General features: G+C 37.5%; 2 protein-coding genes across 6 annotated transcripts in view; both read left to right on the forward strand.

Moving 5' to 3' along the window:
• The first annotated feature begins 1,145 nt into the window (after positions 1-1,145).
• LOC122073377 (protein GIGANTEA-like) lies at positions 1,146-17,356 on the forward strand. 5 transcript variants are annotated; one of them, XM_042637958.1, is made up of 15 exons: positions 1,146-1,296; positions 1,846-2,258; positions 4,756-4,827; positions 4,969-5,023; positions 5,146-5,288; positions 5,452-5,726; positions 6,917-6,975; positions 10,523-10,763; positions 10,897-11,050; positions 11,786-11,995; positions 12,159-13,709; positions 15,364-15,432; positions 15,559-15,777; positions 16,218-16,310; positions 16,552-17,356. In XM_042637958.1, exons 2-15 carry the CDS (start codon positions 2,172-2,174, stop codon positions 16,849-16,851), a joined length of 3,528 nt encoding a protein of 1,175 aa, XP_042493892.1. In that variant the 5' UTR covers positions 1,146-1,296; positions 1,846-2,171; the 3' UTR covers positions 16,852-17,356. The 5 variants fall into 5 exon arrangements, with proteins under 5 accessions (XP_042493892.1, XP_042493893.1, XP_042493894.1 ...); XM_042637959.1 differs by lacking the exon at positions 1,146-1,296 and adding an exon at positions 1,319-1,334; XM_042637960.1 differs by lacking the exon at positions 1,146-1,296 and adding an exon at positions 4,561-4,634 and having other exon boundaries at positions 1,343-2,258.
• Positions 17,357-20,352: 2,996 nt separating this feature from the next.
• Positions 20,353-21,745, forward strand: part of LOC122073228 (40S ribosomal protein S18-like) — a 3,086-nt gene continuing 1,693 nt past the window's right edge. The window contains exons 1-3 of the mRNA XM_042637769.1: positions 20,353-20,514; positions 20,667-20,827; positions 21,145-21,333. Of these exons, the coding sequence (XP_042493703.1) occupies positions 20,512-20,514; positions 20,667-20,827; positions 21,145-21,333 (353 nt within the window). The 5' untranslated portion in view covers positions 20,353-20,511. The remainder of the gene's footprint in view (positions 20,515-20,666; positions 20,828-21,144; positions 21,334-21,745) is intronic.

The following is a 21,745-nucleotide window of genomic DNA, read 5'->3' on the forward strand; positions in this document are numbered from 1 at the left end:
TCTAAGCTGCATGGTTCATGCCTTACTATGACTCATCTGATATAAATTAACAAAAATGTTTTATGACCTCAATGTTTTTTTTTTCCCCTTACTATTTATCTATTATTCTAATTATTTGGGTTCCACGTGAATTATAACATTTTTTAAATCGTTATTAGTTTGATGTGAAAGATTCTTCTTATACTCCTAATGGAGAACCTTTTTTCCTTTAGATTATATGTGATGGTTTTATTCCCTATTGTTTAGAAGAATGTTTGGTATTGATTATTGGGAATCGATAAACGACTTAAGGGAAAAAGATTGCTACGTTGCCCCTGTACATATTTATTTGTTAGAAGCCCAGTATGACACTTGGGGATATCTACATGGTTATGTGACCACTACATGAGTAAGAGGATGACTTAGGAGAAGTGTACAAGTATCCAACCAGGGGGTACGATAGTTTTCTTCTACTACCCTATGTCTAAACATAGAGGCACACAACCAATCTAATAACAAAACCGTAAATAAAAATTGAGATAAATCGAACCCAAAAAAACCAAAAATTTAATCTTTCATTATCAGTTGGGTTTTGGATTCACCCATTATCATTCCAAGACTGATGAAATTTTGCAAAAACTTGACCAAATAGACTAATTGACACCCCTAATTAATATTGAAACTACCAATACTTTGGTTGGCATTTAGTTAATGGTATCGGGATTGGTAGCCAATACCGATACCTAATTAAAACTCTTTTACTTTCTTTGGTTTTTGTATCACCGATCCTTCTACCAGAAAAAAAAAGTATCACCCGATCCGGTATTGGTATCGGCTGTCTCCCGAAAAATCAATGGTTTGGGAACGTGGTGTACATTGAACATAATAAGGGTACTTTAGTAAATATGTAATCGTTATTTCCGTAATGTCACATGCGATACAACGCCTCATTGTTTTCTTTCTCGAGGTTATTACTTTTGACTATTTTCATTATCTATCATGATTTGTTATTAAAATGGAGATTATGTCATGTATGTATGAATGGCATATGCATGCAAGACATGCACTCCATTCGGAGTAGAGAGAGAAAATATCAATGCCACGTATGCAGGCGTCGCAACGAGAAACTGTGCCAGCTCGGTTTTTGCTCAGTACGGCGAAGGATCTTTCTCTCGCCTCCCATTACCTCTCAATAATCTCCAAAATCTTAAAATCTTTTCTATACTCTTATTTTTTTGCCTTTTCTGTTCTTAGCGACTCACCAGACAACCAAGGACACATACTAGAGGAGGAAATCTAACAAACGAAAGCTTCAAAGTCCTGATCTCTCTCTCTCTCTCTCTCTCTCTCTCTCTGTGTAAATGGAAAATCTGAAGCTTCCTTTCTCTTTCTTTATTTTGTTGTTTTAATTTAATTTTCTAGAGATTTTTTTTTATGTTTCTGTGTAAAATAATTCCATGATTTTCTGTCTTGGTTTAACTCTGCTTCCACTGATTTGTCTGAAGATATTTGTGTCTCCTCCTTCCCCAACCTTAAAAGTTCTGGTTTGCCTGAGATAGTTTTAACTAGTGAAAGTGGATCTTTACCTTCTCCAACCCCACCCCTTTTTGTTTTCTGCTTTAATTTTTTTTCTTCTTCAGTTTGGGTTATGGTTTGATTTATTACAGTTGGAAACATTTCTCTTGGATTGTTGATGGAGTTCCTCGTCCCACTAGTCCTTTCTCCTTTTTCCTTTTTTCTTTTCCTTCCTCTGTTCAAAGCGCTAGATATTTGTTGATTTGTTATTTATTTATTTATTTTTTGAATTTATCTGAGCTATAACGTTTGTTTTCTCTTTTTTGTTGGTGTTTTCTGTTGTTTGTGCAGAAATTCGTACTGGGAATATCTGATGTATACTTTCTTCATGGGTTGAAATAATTTGAACTGTGAGTAGTTAGCGAAGTTATGAAGATGGTGGAGATATGGATCCTATGAAATGCGGATTTATGAGAAGACGAACGGGTGGAAGTTTCTCTGTACTTTAGACTTCAGATTGACTGTTATAAATTATTTTTTCAGAGAGATGGAGCGGTCCTCTGCTTCAACTGTCAGATATCGGGACTCCTAATTAATCAATAACTCGTAGAGTGCTTTGGGTCTATAGTGTTAATACACATTATAGGTGCAGAGATATTTTTCTCATAGAGATTCCAATGACGAGCACATGTGAAAGGTGGATTGATCGTCTTCAATTCTCTTCGTTGTTCTGGCCTTCGCCTCAAGATGCTCAGCAGCGGCAGGTTTGCTGAACCATCCAAATTCCTTTTCCTTTTTTAGTTTTCATGATTTCACCTTTAGTTAGACGATGGAAGAGGTATTGGATGTTGTTTGTTTTCTCCCTTGTATTATAATTGTTGCACGATAACGGTTTATTTCTTACCTTAAACTGAAGAAACAAGGGAATTTTTGAAGTTCAATATTAATTTGATCACATCCTATGTGAAAGCTATGTTTATTCATGGTATGTAGTCAGTTAAATAGCTAAGATGTTTTATTTTGCAGTATAAATGGAATTTAAGTTTCATAAAAGTGTTATATCCAATGAATAGGAAAGTTTGCTTTGGTGATAAAAATGCAGCTAGCCTTGTGAATGGATGAAAAAGGAAGGAACAACTGCCTCCCTAGAACACTAAAGATAATAGGGTATAGTGCAGAGGTATAGATTTGATTTCCATCTTTAGAACCATTCTTTTGTCATGTGTCATTGGTAGCTGTGATGCGTAGGTCACAAAGAAATTTCATCTTGGAACCGTTGCAGTCCCTCTTTTGGTTCTTTTAGACCTATGAACCGAGTGCTAAATTTGTTTGTGAGAAGAATTGAAATCTTCTCTCGCTTGACCTTGTCCCTTAGGTCATTTGAATTCTTGTCTTCCTTTTGATGTTTCGAGACTTGAATCTTTGTTTTTCTTCTTTGTATTTCTTAAGGCTTCATGACCTTGAATAGATTGAAATGGGAAACATGATTTGTCTGGTGGACCATGAGAAGTTAGGATAAAGTTTAGTGAGTTGAGTTGATTTTTCTTTCTAAATAATCCGAGAATATATTTTTATGACCCGTGTTCTCCCTCAAAACTTTGATACTAGGAAGTTATCATGGTTCAAAATTTCAACAAAATACTTTGGTTCCGAGTCTTCTGACACTAGTCGGAACAAAATGGCATAGGAATTGAGTCTTCAATGTTTCGGTTTTTGGTTTTTAAATATTATATTTTGGTGCCATATCGGTCATTTCAGTGGTATTTTGACCATTTTGGCCATTTCAGTGCCTTTTCAGCCACAAAATTTGGTGTGAAGCCATTTCAGTGCCTTTTCAGCCACAAAATTTGGTGTGAAGCCATTTTGACCATATCAGTGCCACTTCCGCTAGTTTGGTGGTATATTTTGCTTTTGACTAGGGGCAAAATCCCTTGAAACTGAAATCTTGAACTATTAGAGTATACACCAACTAATACGAAAATAAACAAAGATAGATCCGTACAATATGTAGAGATTTAACGAGGTTCACACACCGATGTGGTGTGATATGTCCTTGGGCGAAGAAGATGTTTCACTATGTATAAGGGAGATTACGCCCAAACAGTGGCGATTGAAACCCTAGTTTGAAAAAAAAAACCCCCCAAATTACAATTACCTGCTCAACAATACGATAATATATTATGTACTCCTCCAGGTCGTGGGTTGATCCATTGGGTCGCGGCCCATCGGCCCAACCCCTTTGCTTCCATCATAAGTCTCAGAAAACTTTCCATTCGGGTCGCCACCAAAATATGTCGAAGCGGGTCATTCTTCAAAACAGGTCAAGAATTCAAGACAAACTTAACATGAATCATAGATGCAGTAACACCCTCACACTAGGAGAAGGGGTGTTTCGAAATGAAAAACTTAAAAAATATATAAACTGTGGAACATTACATCTATAGAGCTGTCTTGTGTCCATAAAGTCATGAACCCTCAGCTTCAAAACTCAGTTTTGACGTTTATTTGAAAATTTTGTTGGAGTTTTTTTCATAGCCTTCATTTTGCTAGACAATCTAGGGATTTTCTCCAAATGTGTGTGTAAGTATGAATTTCTCATTTATGATTATTTTGTAATGTCATACTTGGCTCTAGCTTCGCCTCAATGCCCCTAAAAAAATCAATTTTCTAAATAGGAATAATCTGATCAGACAAGTTAGCTTTCTTGAATTGAGGATGAAAGTAGTTTCCATGGTTCAGAATTAAAACAATTTTTTTGAGGTAAAGATGTCTATATTGAAAGATTATAGATTCTAACCTAGTAACTCTAATTTAAAAAAGATTACAGTTAACAGCATATGTTAATTTCAGTCACAATCCCTACTGGCTACAAACTCCTCAAGTCACATTGTAATCATGTGATATAAGGCATGCTTTGATGATAATTGCCTGGCCTTTCTAACAAAACCAAAATTGATGATGTTTAGACAGTTTTGAAAGAAATTCTATCAGTTGCAAGGACAATTTACTTCTATTAATGCTTTGTCAAATTTCTCTTTTCTATTTACTGAAATCTCTCTCCATTAGACTTTTAAGATACTGCTTCAACCGTACTGCAAAATGGACGTCAATCTTAGTGGCCTTTGTCAAAGTGAAAATAAGTATATTAGATTTTATTTTCATTTGCATGCTAAGTTTTGAATATTAATTTTTTTTTCTTTCTAATTCATAATTTTTCTTCTTCTCTTTTTGATTGACAACATGCATCTGATGTTCATTTAGGTTCAAATTACTGCATATGTTGAGTATTTTGGTCAGTTTACATCAGAAAGGTTTCCTGAAGACATTGCTGAGGTATGTTGCCATCATGTTTTGTGTTAGCTGGTTAGTATTGGTTTAAATTATAGACTGTGAAGTTTTAAGCTTTTTAAACAGAAGGTGGCCATGATAGTTTGTTGCCTACTACTGAAATGAATTTGTTTATTCCTTTTACAGCTAATCCGGAGTCGTTATCCATCCAAGGAAAAGTGTCTTCTTGATGATGTTTTGGGTATTAGAAACTTTCTTATATTATACTATAGCAAATTATACATATGGATTGAAAATCCATTTTTTACCTTTTAATTATTGATTGGAGAAGCATACTGACCTTCCAAATCTTGCCTTTTCCAGCAATGTTTGTCCTCCATCATCCAGAACATGGGCATGCTGCTGTTCATCCAATTATTTCATGTATAATTGATGGTACATTGGTGTACGATAAGCATAGCCCTCCATTTAGTTCTTTCATTTCATTGGTCTGCCCAAGCAGTGAGGTATGGAACTACCAGAACAAATTAAGTTTGATAATTTGGTTGGCTTTTGCAAAGTTATGCTTATATATCCCAGCTGTGATCTCTCTCTCTCTCTCTCACATAAATCATATATGGTTTGTGTTGAAGAGAATACATCTGTCCATAACACATCCTTATGTTACAGAATGAATATTCTGAACAATGGGCTCTAGCATGTGGGGAAATTTTACGGGTATTGACTCACTATAATCGGCCAATTTACAAAGTTGAAAATCAGAACAGTGAAGCAGAGAGAAGCAGTAGTGGCAGCCATGCCACAACAAGTACCTCTTCTGAGAAGGAAGCCTCTTATTCATCCTCACTGCAACATGAGAAAAAACCTATAAGACCGTTGTCTCCCTGGATTACTGATATATTGCTTGCTGCACCTCTGGGTATTAGAAGTGATTATTTCCGCTGGTGAGTGAACCTACTGTATCTTTCTTTAAATTATGTTCTTGTTTTATACTTACATTAAGTAAGCAATGAAGGTTAAATTTCTGATACTGATACATAAGTAGCAATTTTCTATTTGAACTTGTTCGTTAAACACATAAATTATAATTGCACAAGATTGATTAAAAGTTAAAACAAGGTAAAGGAAAATTTATGGTCTGCACAATAATATTTGCCGCGTGGCTGGTTAAATGGGGCGTAGTTTTGTGGACCAGTAGACCCCAAGGTTTGCTGCTCACTTGTCAAGTTCCAGTCCTAAAAGAGTTTTCCACAAGGCCAAAAAAAAAAAAGAGGAAAATAATTGGGAGTGAATCAAAAGGGTTTATGGATTACCAGGGGATGCATGGACATAATTGGGAGGGTTGAGGGTGAAATTTTACACATGGGCAATCCAGACCATTTTGCATATATATATATATATATAATTGTCACATCAGAAATGCGCAGATGTTGAATTTTCCTGGACCTACCCCGAAGTTATGCAGCCTATCAGTCGAGATGGGGAAGTTGATGATAAAATTAATTCTTGTGGTTAAAATGAAGTAATTTACTTGATGCAAAGAATCTTTTGATCTTATTGATTTGGTCCTTCTGGCTACTTTGATGATAAATACACATGCTCGCAAAATGACTCCTCTTTCTGTTCTTGTGTCTTTATGTTTCATACCTTGTGGTTTCTATCTGTTGTTTGGCATCACCTTGTTTGAGACATGATTACATGAAATGGTGATGCTCTCATTGTGCTAAATTTTTCTTATAATATTATTAGTTTGAAATACTTTTTCCCACACCACCCTCCTTTTTAGAGTTTCATAGTTCAAATATATCCCTTGTCACTTAGGATGACAGGATGAAGCAATTTAGTGGCTTTTTTTTTTCTTTCTGTTTTATTCATTTTGTATGTCATGATTGAATGAATTCGTTTAGTTTCTTTGGTACTAATTTTACTGGATTTGCAATCTGCATTTTTAGGGCAAAACTTAGAATATGGATATCTGTTAGTCTGTCAGAAAAAAGATAAATCATTTTCTGATAGTGTTTATTTGATATCCTTTTTATTATTAATTTCGCTGCTTTGAGAGTCTGAAGTACTTGAAAGAGTTTAGGGTAGATCTACTTAACAAGCTAATTGTGAGCCTTCTGCTCTTTAACAGGTGTGGTGGGGTCATGGGTAAATACGCAGCTGGGGGAGAACTGAAACCACCTACAACTGGTTAGTGGAGAATCTCTTTTATATTTGCTGATGTAATATGGCATGCAAATCCAGCTTGAGTCAATTTTTTATTGCACTTTCTCAATTGGGCATGTATTTTAGTTTATCGTTTCTTCCTAAGGTCTTAATTTGCATAGCTCCCCATTAAGTTGGGAAAAGGCTTTGTTGTGGTCGTTGTCTTTATTTGCATAGCTGTTTTTTTGCCTTGGAAAGGCTGAAAGAGTGATCCAAATTTTAGGTTTTGCAAATACCATTTTAAAGGAGAAAATCTTCATAGCACTTCAGGGCGTGTGAAAAGGTTGTGTAGCCCATTTTCAGTTTCCCATTCCAGGTAAGAATATTGTGCTAGATTCCACAAGTGGGGGAGGGGTAAATGAGTAACTTAGAAATGAAGGCCTAGTTGAGGGAAAAAAGTGATCCTTGGCCCATCCTTGTGCAACGTGACAGAAGGTGGTGGAGGAGGTGGAAGTTGTTGGGTTGGGGAGGTGGCGGTGGTGGAGGAAGAGAGGAGGAGGTTGGTGGTGTTGGAGTTTGGAGGTGGGGATGAAGGAGGTGGTGGCTGGCAGAGGAGGGGGAGGAGGTCCACTCTATCCATGACAAACCAGAGGATGTCCACTGCATCCATGATAAACCTTGCTGGCAGAGGGCAACTCTGCACTACACTGCTTCAAATTTCTGTGACACCACAAGTGGCTTCAAACTGTCATTGGATGCACACTTCAACCCGTCATCAGATGCATCCAACCACTTGAACAGCTTCAAAATTATGTGATACCAGATGCATCCTAGAAGGGCATCAAAACACCTGCTTGCAGAAAGTGTCCACTATCATCCTAGTGTCTAAATTTCAAGTATTTAGCTTTTTATTAAATTTATTGAAGCAACCCAACAAAATAAAAACGATTTTGGTACGCACTATCTTAATCTAGATAGTTTTGTCTGAACTCCCCTAGATTTTTTGAGACTGTTCAGTTCACCGATAAAGTAGGAAGTTGTGGTGGTGGTGGAGGTGGAGGTGGAGGTAATGAGGGTGGAGGAGGAGAGGGAAGTGGCGGAGGTTAAGTATGGGGATGGAAAGTGTTGGTGATGGTGAAGGTGGAAGTTGTTGAGGTGGAGGTGGAGGTGGAGGTGGAGGTGGTGGTGGTGGTGGAGGAGGAGGAGGAGGAGGATGGTGGGTGTGGAGGGGGAGGAGGAGGAGGCGGAGGCTATATGGATGGGGATGGGTAGTGGTGGCGGGAGAGGTTTTTATCTTTCTTTTTTTTTTTCTTTTCTTTTTTTGGAGGGGGGTGGTTTGTGGGGAAGAAGGTTCAAATCAGTTTTAATTTACTTAGATAATGAGTTGCAAATTGCGTTCTATACTAGTCTGGTAACTTGGTGAAGGTCAATGGCAAAACACACTCACATCAATACGCATTCCAATTTTGCCACTGTCTTTACGCCTTTACCTAGAAAATTATGCTAATGCCATCCAGGTTGGGTCAAAGTCCAAATTAGGCCAAAAGTTCCCACCTCAAATCACGTTCCCATTTTACTACTCCCTTTATCGACGCTGGCGGAACAGGACACGGGGCACTCTAGTCCGACAAAATAAGACATCTACAAGGAATCTATCAACTAGACCACTTTTTAATGAGCGGAATGGAAGATCTTCCATGGTCCAGTACACCAAGGGCAATAGATATTTACCCTTATCAGGTGATACAGATTTATGTGAATCATTTACTACTAAAACTACAAATCCTTTTATACCTACCATGCCCTCGTCTCTTGGTAGTTCCAAATCAAGTTTCGATGGTTTTGACCCTAATTCCTAACAAATAGCCCAGAAAAAATATCTGGTTTTGACCAGGTTTCGGAAATTTTAACCTAAATTTTAGTGGTCGAAATCCAAGATTTAGAACCAGTCTTGTGTGAGCTTTGATGTGTATCAGAACAATGAAATCTGATGCACTGGATGCATAACAGTTAGGTATCAAGCATTTCTATCATGATGAACTTCTCGAGCTTATTTCCTTTTGATCTTTGCTTACCTCCTGGCCATTTATCCACTAAAACCCCCAACCTAATCACTACAGCAAATGCTGGGGAAAAAAAAAAAAAAAACTCCGGTTAAGAGTTAAAAAGAGTAAATGCTTTGAACAAAAAATATGAAAAGAGAACTCTCCTATCCTTTTTCCTATTATTTCTTTCTTTGTTCTACCTAGCCCTAGCAACTGAAATCAGACTTAATAGTTGTTGTCAGAGAAACATGGCTTACAATAACAAACTTAATCGTCTTGTCACTTACATGATGGAGGCTGCTGCCAACTCTCAGCTATGAAGATTTGTGGCTGACTGCCAGCAGCCATACAGTCCAGTAATTCGTTAAAACTTAAACTGGATTAAAGGTGTGAGTAGTAGTAGATTCAACTTGATATTCTGAACTTGTGTAAACGCAGTTTGAAGAATGCAAGTAATATCGTAAAAATATACCAAAGTTTTATGAAAAGTTTAGAAAAATTTCATGGAAAATGTGTTTTCTGACCTATGAAAATATGTTGCTTCCATTTGAATTTGTGACTACCTGGATAATTCTAAGGACACCTTTGATAAGAAGTGGTTCCTTGGTGCTTGAATCACTGGTTTGGGTCTACCACTCTGAGGTACTCCATATTCACTACCTGGCCACTTTTTTATACTTCTGTTATTTCTGCTCCTGTGGTGCATGTTTCTTAATTCTTACTTCTTAGGGCCTTTGTATAATTTCTTTTGCTTTATGGATTTCGATGCCATTGTCTTATGAATCCTTTGTCTCTTTAGTTAAAAGAATTTTCTTGCACTCCTCCTCCTCCCAATCCATCCACCTCTCCATTTCCTCCCCCTCTGGATCTCAATTATGCTTCTTCTCGGCTATCTATGCTCAATCGTTCTCTGGATAGAATCCCTCTCTAGGATGATATCTGCTTGTTTTCTTCTACGTTGGTTAACTGATCACAGATCTCTCAAGTGGCTCATAGTTTGGTTTTATGGTACATTTGTTTGTGAAATGGTGTCCCTAGGTGTTTGGTAAAAGTTCTTGAAGAGATGTATGAGATTGAATAATCTTCCTTCACGTATCAACCCACAAATTCAACAGGTGAAGTGCGATCATCTGTTGGGAACTTGGGTTCCCATGGATAACTTAAATATATAAATTTTGAACGCTGAACTTGATATCACCAAGTACCTTGCATGGTATCAGTGAAACTCTACTTTACTGCTAGGAAGAAAGTGGGTTTCATTGATAGTACTGATAGAGAAGAAATCATTTTATTCTCTATCAAGTATAATGGAGAGAACTGTTGGATTTCCATCTTATGCTACCTATTTCAGCTTCTCTTATGTTAGTCCATCCCAAAAATTTAGTGTAAATGCGTGCTGCAATTGTCTCCATATGTTTGTGCATGTATAAGTTTTACACATCTTTAACATTGACTAAAAGAATCCCTTATGTTCTATATTTTAACTACAAATGTGATTTAGAGGGTTAATTGGGGCTAACTTGTGTTTTACTTATTTTTGTGTTTAGCTTCTGGCCGTGGATCTGGGAAGCATCCTCAGCTTATGCCATCGACTCCTAGATGGGCTGTTGCTAATGGTGCTGCTGTTATACTAAGTGTCTGTGATGAGGAAGTTGCACGGTATGAAACTGCTACTTTAACGGCAGCTGCTGTACCTGCCCTTTTGCTTCCTCCTCCAACAGCAGCTTTAGATGAGCATCTGGTTGCTGGGTTGCCAGCTCTCGAGCCATATGCACGTTTGTTTCATCGGTGAATATCCTTATATTTTCTTAAACCTGTCCTTGAGTAGTTTGGGTTCTTCTTTTCTTCTACTTGACACCTTCCATTTGGTTTCACTGAGTTCCCTTGTAAATATTCACGAGGGCTCTTACTTCCTTTTTAGGTATTATGCCATTGCCACTCCAAGTGCCACACAAAGACTTTTACTTGGACTTCTTGAAGCGCCACCATCATGGGCTCCAGATGCACTTGATGCTGCTGTGCAGCTTGTGGAACTGCTCAGAGCTGCTGAAGATTATGCATCTGGTGGCATGAGAGTAAGTAGTATCCTACGTTGTACTGGATTTGTTTTCGTCCCATTTTGGCCATACTGTTGTTTGTAGGTTTTGCACCAGAATTTGAACATGTGTTGAAAAAGATATATCACGAAGTAGAATTGGTTTACTAACCAAATTTTTAGCCAATTTAGGGAAATATTTTGGATAAGTAAGTCATTCCTTCAGATTGGTCATGTGACAAATTTTACATGAATTTTTTTAATGAATTTTTGGGTGATTTTAATTATAGATCCCAGTATCCCAGTGTATTAGCTATTCCTCTTGTATTTTCATCTATTTAATTAAACTGCCGAAAGCTGAGTTTGTAACAAATTTCCTGAGCTTGTTTGCCCACAAAAACTCCAAACCCTGTACAACTATACATTGCAAAATCCTTGGAAAACCAGATCTGTCAACAATGATGTGGACATGCACACAAAGGAACAAATTAAGTTGCCATGTGGCAGATATTTGGACCCACCAAGACAAGTTTATCTCAAAGGGGAAGTATGTCTCATTTTGGCTGCTTGTATAGGAACATCAACCCTGAAAATTCATTGTTCTGTGGAGTGGAATGGTGAAAGAACCTTCATGTGGAGGAATCAAATTGGTTTGATAGAATTGCATATTGTTTTCACCTCTTTCGGAGATGAAAGTGAAACTCTTATTGAACCTAACCAATCAGCAGATTACATTCGTGTCAATTTGTGACCTTTTGTTATTATCTCAATGCAGCTTCCAAGGAACTGGATGCATTTGCATTTCTTGAGAGCAATTGGGACTGCAATGTCTATGAGAGCAGGTATTGCTGCAGATGCAGCAGCAGCTTTACTTTTTAGAATACTTTCACAGCCTGCACTGCTTTTTCCTCCTCTAAGACAAGCTGAAGGTGTTGAAGTTCAACATGAACCACTGGGTGGTTATATTTCGTTCCACAAAAAGCAGGTAACAAGGATTTTTTAGACCAGCGTCTACTCTTCCGTCAGGTTGATGCCATTTACTGACTTACTTTAACTGCCTTTATTGTCACATTATTTACTTTTGAGGCTTTGGTTAGCAAATATGTTTCTGTAACTAATGACCATTTGAAAATGTTACACATGACCAGATAGAAGTGCCTGTTGCTGAAGCAACTATTGAGGCCACAGCCCAAGGGATTGCATCAATGTTTTGTTCCCATGGCCCGGAAGTTGAATGGAGAATTTGTACAATCTGGGAAGCTGCTTATGGCCTGATTCCCTTGAGTTCATCAGTCGTCGATCTTCCTGAAATCATAGTTGCAACACCATTGCAGCCTCCTGTTTTGTCATGGAGCCTGTACTTACCACTCCTTAAGGTATTAGAATATCTTCCTCGAGGAAGTCCATCTGAAGCATGTCTCATGAGAATATTTGTTGCTATTGTTGAAGAGATTCTTCGGCGAACATTTCCACCTGAATCCCCAAGAGAACAGATAAGAAAGTCGAGATATATTTTTGAGGTTGGGTCCACCTCCAAGAACCTTGCAGTGGCTGAGCTCCGTACCATGGTTCATTCACTATTCGTAGAATCATGTGCCTCTATTGATCTTGCATCACGCCTATTGTTTGTTGTGTTAACTGTATGTGTCAGTCATGAAGCCCAGCCCAATGGGAGTAAGAAACCAAGAAGTGAAAGTTATCCTTCCAATGAAGTCACTGAAGACTGGCAGGTATTAAATGAGAAGCAAAGGGACACGAGAAATAGAAAAGTAAAAAAGCAGGGGCCTGTTGCAACTTTTGATTCTTATGTTCTGGCTGCTGTTTGTGCTTTGGCCTGTGAACTTCAGTTGTTGCCATTGATTTCAAAGGCTGGTAAAGGTTCAGATTGTAAGGATGAACAAACTGCATCCAAACCTACGAAAATAAATGGGTCGTCAAGTGATTTTCGAAATGGTATAGGTGCTGCAATTCACCATACACGTAGGATATTAGGAATTTTAGAGGCACTTTTTTCGTTGAAGCCGTCTTCTGTTGGCACCTCATGGAGTTACAGTTCCAATGAGATAGTAGCTGCAGCAATGGTTGCTGCTCATGTTTCTGAACTGTTTAGACGGTCAAAGGCCTGCATGCATGCTTTATCCATTTTGATGCGATGCAAGTGGGATAAGGAAATATGCACTAGGGCCTCTTCACTCTATAGCCTCATTGACATCCATGGTAAAACTGTTGCTTCCATTGTCCACAAGGCAGAACCTCTAGAAGCACACTTAGTCCATCGGCCAAAACGGAAGGAATCTCCAGTAAGTTTGTCTGCTAAGAGTCGAGGAAATTGTTCAAACACTAACTGCTTTGGACCAGAGCATTCCTTAGCTGTACAGCGTGTTGGTGATAATGACTCTGCATATTCCAAATCTTTCCTTAAATGTGAGAAAGCATCGCTCTCAAATGATGTTTTAGAAAATACCTTGGGGAAATGTGTTGCAAATTTATCAATGGATGCTTCAGAGTTGGCAAATTTTCTGACAATAGACAGGCACATAGGATTTAATTGCCGTGCTCAAGTTCTTCTAAGAACTGTACTTGTAGAGAAACAGGAGTTATGCTTCTCTGTTGTTTCACTTCTGTGGCACAAGTTGATTGCATCACCAGAAACACAGCTGAGTGCTGAGAGCACTTCTGCCCAGCAGGGTTGGAGACAGGTACTTTCTTCAATCCCCCCGTTGTTATGCATTCTTTGAAGAAGTACTTAGAAACTTTTTTTTTACTTGTACCATATTTGATGCATTTGAATGTGAATGAACTGAATATTAATTTGAAAGGGGAAAGTTCTTCCCATTTTGGATTATGATGATCCTTTTAAGAAAACGATACTACAAACCATCCATCTTACTACACTATCCCAAATTACAGTAGCTTGCCTTCATATATTCCTAAGATTTTGTTTAGAAACCAAGGAGTCTGTCTACCAGCTCAACTAGCTTGCACCTTCATATATTCCTAAGATTTTGTTTAGAGAAGTAGGATAAGTAATAAGATTATGTATTATGTAAATCCTAAATAAAGCTTATGGATTGGGTCATGGTTTAAAGTATCAGACTGTATCGTATTGGCTGATATGTATCAATCTCGTTCAGTTTCAATACAGTATTTTTTTTTAGAAAATGCTTGTATTGACCAATACAGGTACTATACGCCTCCTTTAAACCTGTAAAACAGAAACCATTGAGTGAGATATGAAACTAGAGCAACCAAAGTACTTGGAAACTTGTTTTTCTCTTTGATATGAGTTAGAAGAAATCATTTGACATAAAAAATGACTTGTCTTCACCATTTCAACAAATTTTGGGGATTTACAGCATTCAAATCATGGATCAAAATAGATTTGTGCGAAGAGTAGGAAAGTTGCAAATCTCTATTTTTTTTTTGGGTGTGCTTAAATCATTTTTTTGTTATGCATGACTAGATTTGGTAAAAATGACTCAAATCCTTGCATCAAGCTGATATACATTTACATATTGCATAATAAGTTGTTGTATGCTTCAAAATTGTATATTATATGTACCATAATTCATAAGCACATCAATGCATTCTTTGACCATTTCCATGCATATCTTTAGTGTATCTTATATCAGAATACAATACGATACGTCTCTTAAAATCACCTCTCCGATATGATACCCAATACTGATACTTTAAATCCTTGGACTGGGTTACATCATCTAATCTATGTACATTTGTTATTTATCATGCATTATGCGTTAAGTGTATGTATCTATGTTGTATTTATTATATAATATATATATATATATATATATTTATGGGAAAAAGAAAGCTACCGGCTTGCATGTGTCTGCACCTGGACACAGGCGAGCGCAAAAAGACTGCCTTCCCCCACCCATGTGCTGAAGATGCCTCTGCACGGCCTCACATTGGTCTGTGCGTGGGTGCAGTAGCCACGCAAGCAGATAGTGTTATTATATGGATAATTTATATGGGAAATCCCTGGTAGAAGTTCTCCCCCTCCGTCACTCACCCCAAAGGGGAAAAAAAATGATACCTGCTTATTATGTCGCCTAACAGTAATTAATGGTGTTCGATGATGATTAAAATAGAAATATGTTTCAGTTATCAGATAGAGGTTTAAATATTATTTGATAGCAATATGAATATAGAACCCAAAGACAGCATTTGTCAGATATTACAATGATAACTTGTTTTTGCATTGGTATGATGGATGATAGTCTCTGTTTATTTTAGGATTATACTAAAATGGGAAATGTGTTCTTTTTTTCTTTTTCCTTTTATTTTTTAGGTCCTTTTCTTCGACTAATCAGCTTCTGCTACCATATGCAGGTAGTCGATGCATTATGCAACGTTGTTTCAGCATCACCAACAAAGGCATCAACTGCAATTGTTCTTCAGGTCCATATTCTGTTAAGACTTCTGAATTCTCATGTACTTTTTGTTCTGTAGTTTCCCTTTATTTTCCCCCCAATTTTATACTACTGCATCTGTTTAGTCACTTTGGTAGCTGTGTGTCCATGTCAGGCGGAGAGGGAATTGCACCCTTGGATTGCTAGAGATGATGAGCAAGGTCAAAAGATGTGGAGAATTAATCAGAGAATAGTAAAATTAATTGTGGAGCTTATGAGAAATCATGATAATCCAGAATCATTAGCAATTCTGGCAACCGCTTCAGATCTCCTTTTACGTGCCACTGATGGAATGCTTGTTGATGGGGAAGCATGCACCTTACCACAGCTAGAGGTAATATTGACGAAATTCAAAATTTTTCTTTTTCTTTTCTACAAATATATGGTCCAACTAATTTTTCTTGTAGCTTTGCTGGCTATGTGGTAGATCTTCAAATCAAATGAATTATTGCATGTCTGTCCTCATCTTGTTAGTAAAAAAAATCCCAACCTGCATTTTTCTTGGTTCTCAATTCTTTTTGTTCTTATTTAACTCTTCTCAACACCTACCATATCTCCTAGAAACATGTCTACTTCATTTTGCTTGATGGGTAAATGATAATATTAAACATCAACTCTCTGGGCTAGTTAATATTACATGGTCTATTTGTGTATTGGTTAATTGTAAAAACTTTTCAGTTGGATTCTGAATCTCTGTGGTTAAATCGCTTACTAATGACATGTTTACAATTGTTACTTCTGAGATTGTGTTTCCATCCATGCAAAAATAAGCAGCTCTTGGAGGCAACAGCTAGAGCAGTTAAGCTTGTGCATGAATGGGGAGAATCCGGGATATCAGTTGCAGATGGTCTTTCAAATCTGTTGAAGGTAACCTTTGCTCGCTTTGTATTTCAATAGTTTCATTTCATATATTATAAATGAAATTGTCTAACTAAAAATAAAGCATTTCAATTATAGTGCGAAGAATAGCAGTGCATGAAGGTGTGATTGCACAAAAGAGGGCAGTGGGCGGGCCCCTACCCTCTCTATTCTTTCACATGTTCCAATTGAGTTCCATTTAAGGTTATAAAGTTTTTCGATGTGATTCAATTGGTTCAAATGCATGCAGTGCCGCCTACCAGCTACTGTCCACTGCCTTTCTCATCCAAGTGCTCATGTCCGTGCTCTTAGCACATCAGTCCTGCGTGATGTATTACATATATCTTCAGTTGACTCCAATTCTAGACGAGAAGACATACAGGACATACAAGATCCCCACTGCCAATACTTGAGTTCAGGCATCATCGACTGGCATGCCGGCATTGAAAAGTGTTTAATGTGGGAGGCTCGTAGTCGGACTGCATCTGGAATGGAAATTACATTTCTCAATGCCACTGCCAAGGAGTTGGGCTGTACTATTTCTCTTTGAGATCACCCAAGGAGATCAGGGATCAGGTCTTGCCAAATGTATTTAATCCTAGCATGACTGCCAATTTAATTTCAATAGTAGCATTAATTATCGCTGAACTGCAATTTAGTCAACAGTTATTATGGACAGAAGATCATAACCATCCATTTAATCCTTCTCATGGAAGGAGGATTTATATACAGCAATGGTGAAGATAGTGCTGTCAGATCTATTTAGTTGTTTCCCAGACTTGACCCCACTCCCTTGTCTGGAGATGGGGATGCTGATCAGGAGTGCCAATTAAGGCAACATGACAGCTAACTTGCAACAGTGACTGGGAGGGCTCCATCACTGTTTGCTGTTGTTCTTGGAGGCACTATTTACGGTAGGTAAAGGAAGTTTATGTTTTTCTTTTTCCCCTTCACAGGGAGGTCTCATTATGCAAATCCTATTTATAGCAGCAAGTGGTTCTCCATGCTGTAGCCAAATTTGAATGATTATTTAATAAAGTTTGATGTCTCGAGTATGATCTCTAGCTTATTGGAGGGTAATGATCCATGTAGTTGACCCCATTTAGCTGAGATTCTCCTTACTTGTTAGGCGGTGATTCTTTCCTCATCCTTTATTTTCTCATTTCTTCATTTCTCTTATTTTGTTTGGTCCTCAGTTTTCCCTATTTTGTTTTGCACGGATCCATTTAGTTGAGCCCATTAAGTCGGGATTCAGCTGAGTTGTTTGTTGTCGTCGTATTTAATAAAGTTTGATGAGTTAAGGATAAGCTTATTGAAGAACAAATATAGTAGTAGCAGTAGAAGAGACTCCAATAGTGGGCATACAGAGTACTGCATGTGCATTCCTCTCTAGTATCTACTGTGGAAGGTGAAAGGAAGGAAGCCTTCAGCCCTAATATCTTCCTGAGTTCAGCTTAAAATGACTCAGCCACACGGATGTAATAAAGTTTAAGAATTCCATTTACAAGTCAAAGTTTTTGAAGAGGAACTGTTGTAAGCAAATGAAAACCAAGAAGGATGGCTCGATTGAACAACTAAGGTAGGTGATTGATCTTTGTGATCATTCCAAATTGTTGATCATATCCATGCAGCTACCAAGAAGTTAGATTACCGTGTGACATAGGGATACTCCATTATTAGTTGGCCAAAAAATCTGAGCCCATGCTCAACATGGATCTATACAAGTCTCTTTTTTTTTTTTTAATTGAAATTATCGTAGTCCATTTATTTTCATATGGCAACTGTGAGTAATATCTCCATCACAAAAGACCTATATGGTGAGAGAAGGGTATTGACATGTACATTATGTAAGAGATTTTTCTCTCCCATCATGTGGGATTGACACACCCCCTCAGATGTTGATGGATCAGAACAATTGTACACATGGCGGAAACAAGAATAGGAGGATGGAGCTGTACGGAAGCAAAAGGAAGGTAAGACAACCAATTATCTTGTTATGATATTGTTTGAATTTCTATCTCAAAAGACCGATCTGATGAGAGAATAGAATTTTGATTCGCAATGATATGGGATTGACATTGTGAATACTAGAATATATTTGGTTGCCTTCTCATGCGAAAGAAATCGAAAGCAAAAGAAAGTAATATTTTCCCATTATTTGTTTGGGTTACATCTACGATAACTAAGAGAAAATATTTAAAAAAATAAAAACTCAAATATTATGGTTTGGTTGTGCAAGATTGTTGTTAGTTAATTCCCACTTTAGCTAAGTTCACTCTCGATTTTCTTTTGGGTCCCTTTTCTTTTCCACCAGTTTTCCCGATGAATTATTTTGTTCCCATGTCTTTGATCCAGCAAAAACTTTTTTTTTGGGAAGGGGTTGTTTGTCTTGAAATGCAGCTTAGCGAGTGCTTCCTATATCAAGTGTAGGGCACGTTTTGAAGCAAAAACTTTGTTTTTTGGAGGGGGTTGTTTGTCTGGAAATGCAGCCAAGCGAGTGCTCCTTATGTGTAGGTCACGTTCTTGGACAAAGTTCTTTTTCCTTTTAAAATTTTTGATGAATGAAGAAGAGTGATTCTACTTTCGCTCTTCGTTAATGATTGGACTCTTGTGCAAACATGAATTTTACCAATGTATAGATTTTTCTTTTTTGGTAAATATTGTAGAATCTAAAAGTCTTCTTTTTCTATTCAAATGGTTCAGACTTTAGATATACACGATAAGTAGATTCTCTATCCACACAGGGTGAGGAGAAATTGGGTTCATAAAAAAAAAAAAAAAAAAAAGCGAAGAAAGTACTTTTATTTATTCTTATTTGAGACCTTTGCTGACCCCTGCAGGTTCTCACTTGCGGCTTCTAATTGCAATAGTGTGCCACTTGATATTTCACTTTCAAAGCCAACCCATCAATCTGAAGAAACACATCTATTGGTTACTCAAACAACTAATTGCAAATTAGCAAAAGTCATAATTTGAACAAGGTCGGTTCAAAATCTGTACAGCAGATCACCCCGTTTGATTCTTGTGTTACCATTTCCATTATCCATGTCATAAATGTTAGGGGTGTGAATCATTCAATTTGGTCCAAGTTGGTCAATCTGAACCAGTCTTTGTCCATGCATTTGCACCAATACTAATAGATATTACTGTGCATTCTCCCAAGTCTAAGGGATCAAACAATTTATATTTAAAAAAAAAATGTAATAATAGATGGTTCAAATTTATCTTGTAATAATTTACAGAAACAATACCTCCCATTGTTATATGTCAGGAAGAAAATATATTTTCTTGGTTGTTTTCAGTTTCATTTAGTTCAACAAATGCATAAGGATTCTATTTGGTTGAGGAGAATTCTTTAGCACAATTTGGCAAGCATGGTGCAGTTTTAGAGCCCATCTCCCAAGTGGTTGCACTTTAGTCCTTCAACATCAACCCCTAGTATCAACCCTAGTAAAGATTTTGTCTTCTCCAATTTTGCTCCACATAGATAGCTAAGAATGTAAGTGGATCATTATAAATCCATATATGTTTAGGGGATTTGAATGGGATGGTTCTATATCCAATTCAAATTCGATTATTTGAACCGAAAAGAAAAAGAAAAAGAAATCATCCAATTCAAATTCGATTATTTGAACCGAAAAGAAAAAGAAAAAGAAATCATCACTTCTGATCCATCTACATCTCCATCAACTTGCTAGTACTTCCCGATTGTCCACCTCACTCACCACCACCCCCCTCAAAAAAAAAAATTAAGAGAAAAATAATCGTGTTCTGCTAGCACAGGAAATGACTGAAAATAAGACTTTTAAAAACGCGATACTACCTTCACACATTAGGGCACTAAAGATGTTGGCATGCACCTTCTCATTGGTTCCGAGGGTAAATGTTTCCTGCTCTGATAGAGTTACTTCGCCCAAAAATTTTTTAAAGGCCATGTCGCGCGCGGACCTAAGCATTCGACAGCCCGGCTCAAAAGGTTCGCCGTTCGCCCCTGTATTGGAACATAGTCGCCGTTAAGTAACTTGAAGGAGGGTAATTTCGTCTTGGAAAATTATAGAACCCTAGCCATAGCGGCGAACGAGTGTAAGCCCATATATAACTACGCCAAAACCCTAGTTGCAAGCTTTTGAGGTCTCTGGCTTTCTGTGATTTTTAGCGAGGCGCTAATATACGCTTCACTCATCCTGCAAGCTCTCCTCCATAAAAAAAAATGGTATTTCACGCCTTCAATCTTTAACTCAGATTCAGTTTTTTTGTTTGTTCATCTCTTTGATTCTTTAAGAAACATGTATTTGTTTGTATTTTTGTATGATTAAAGCAGTCGATTTGGTAATTGGATCTGATCTCTTCTGTTATGTATCTCAGTCTTTGATTGCAAACGAAGATTTCCAACACATTCTTCGTGTTCTGAACACCAATGTCGACGGAAAGCAGAAGATCATGTTCGCCATGACCTCCATCAAAGGTATTGGGAGGCGATTCGCCAACATCGTCTGCAAGAAAGCCGACGTCGACATGAACAAGAGGTTGTGATCTTGCTTGTTCTGTTTCCCCTTTTCCTGTGCAAGTTGAGAAATTTGTTGATTTATTGGTTCTCATGACTTTTCACGTACGCTTTGATTTACAATCTCATGACTCTCTCTCTCTCTCTCTCTCTCTCTAGATTAAGTGGATTCTGAACGAGTTTTACTTCTTCCACTGGTCCTTGTTTAGCTAATTTTTTTTTCCGGTGCTACCTGGTTAGGGTGATGAGTCAGTCGTACTTAAGTGCTGTGATTTTTGTTTCGTTTGAGTTATTTGCATATGTTTATTTATCATTGAAATGCTGCTGTTGTGTTGTTAGGGCTGGTGAATTAACCGCGCAGGAGCTGGAGAATCTGATGGTGATTGTAGCCAACCCTCGGCAATTTAAAATCCCAGACTGGTTTTTGAACAGGAAGAAGGATTACAAGGATGGGAGGTACTCACAGGTTGTGTCTAACGCATTGGATATGAAGTTGAGAGATGATTTGGAACGGTTGAAGAAGATTAGGTAATTTTTTATTTGGTTTGTATTGATTTTCTTTGACATGTTGAATTTCCTGCATGATTGAAATGGGTTGCTTACTTAGGATTTGATTAACTTATTGAATTTCTGGTGGATCAACTTGGGAGCATTATGGCGATCTTTTATTTACTCTTGCCTCTAAGAACTAAAATTGATATCGTTACATGGATTATTTCACAAGTGCTTGTGTGCATATTTGGATCGTGGAACCAAGAAGTTTATTTGGCTATGTGCCCTTGAAGTGGAACTGTATTCATTGTCTGTGAAATGTGTTTTAGAGAATAGTTGATCAAATAAGCTATCCATCAGTTGCTGTCTTATTAAAACTTTGGATGTTATCCATTTTTTTCATGTACTCTCTGATTTTTTTGGTGGGGGGGGGGTCATGAAATAAAAT

Source organism: Macadamia integrifolia, chromosome 3, assembly GCF_013358625.1.
Source record: "Macadamia integrifolia cultivar HAES 741 chromosome 3, SCU_Mint_v3, whole genome shotgun sequence".
In the NCBI taxonomy this organism is placed as follows: Eukaryota; Viridiplantae; Streptophyta; class Magnoliopsida; order Proteales; family Proteaceae; genus Macadamia; species Macadamia integrifolia.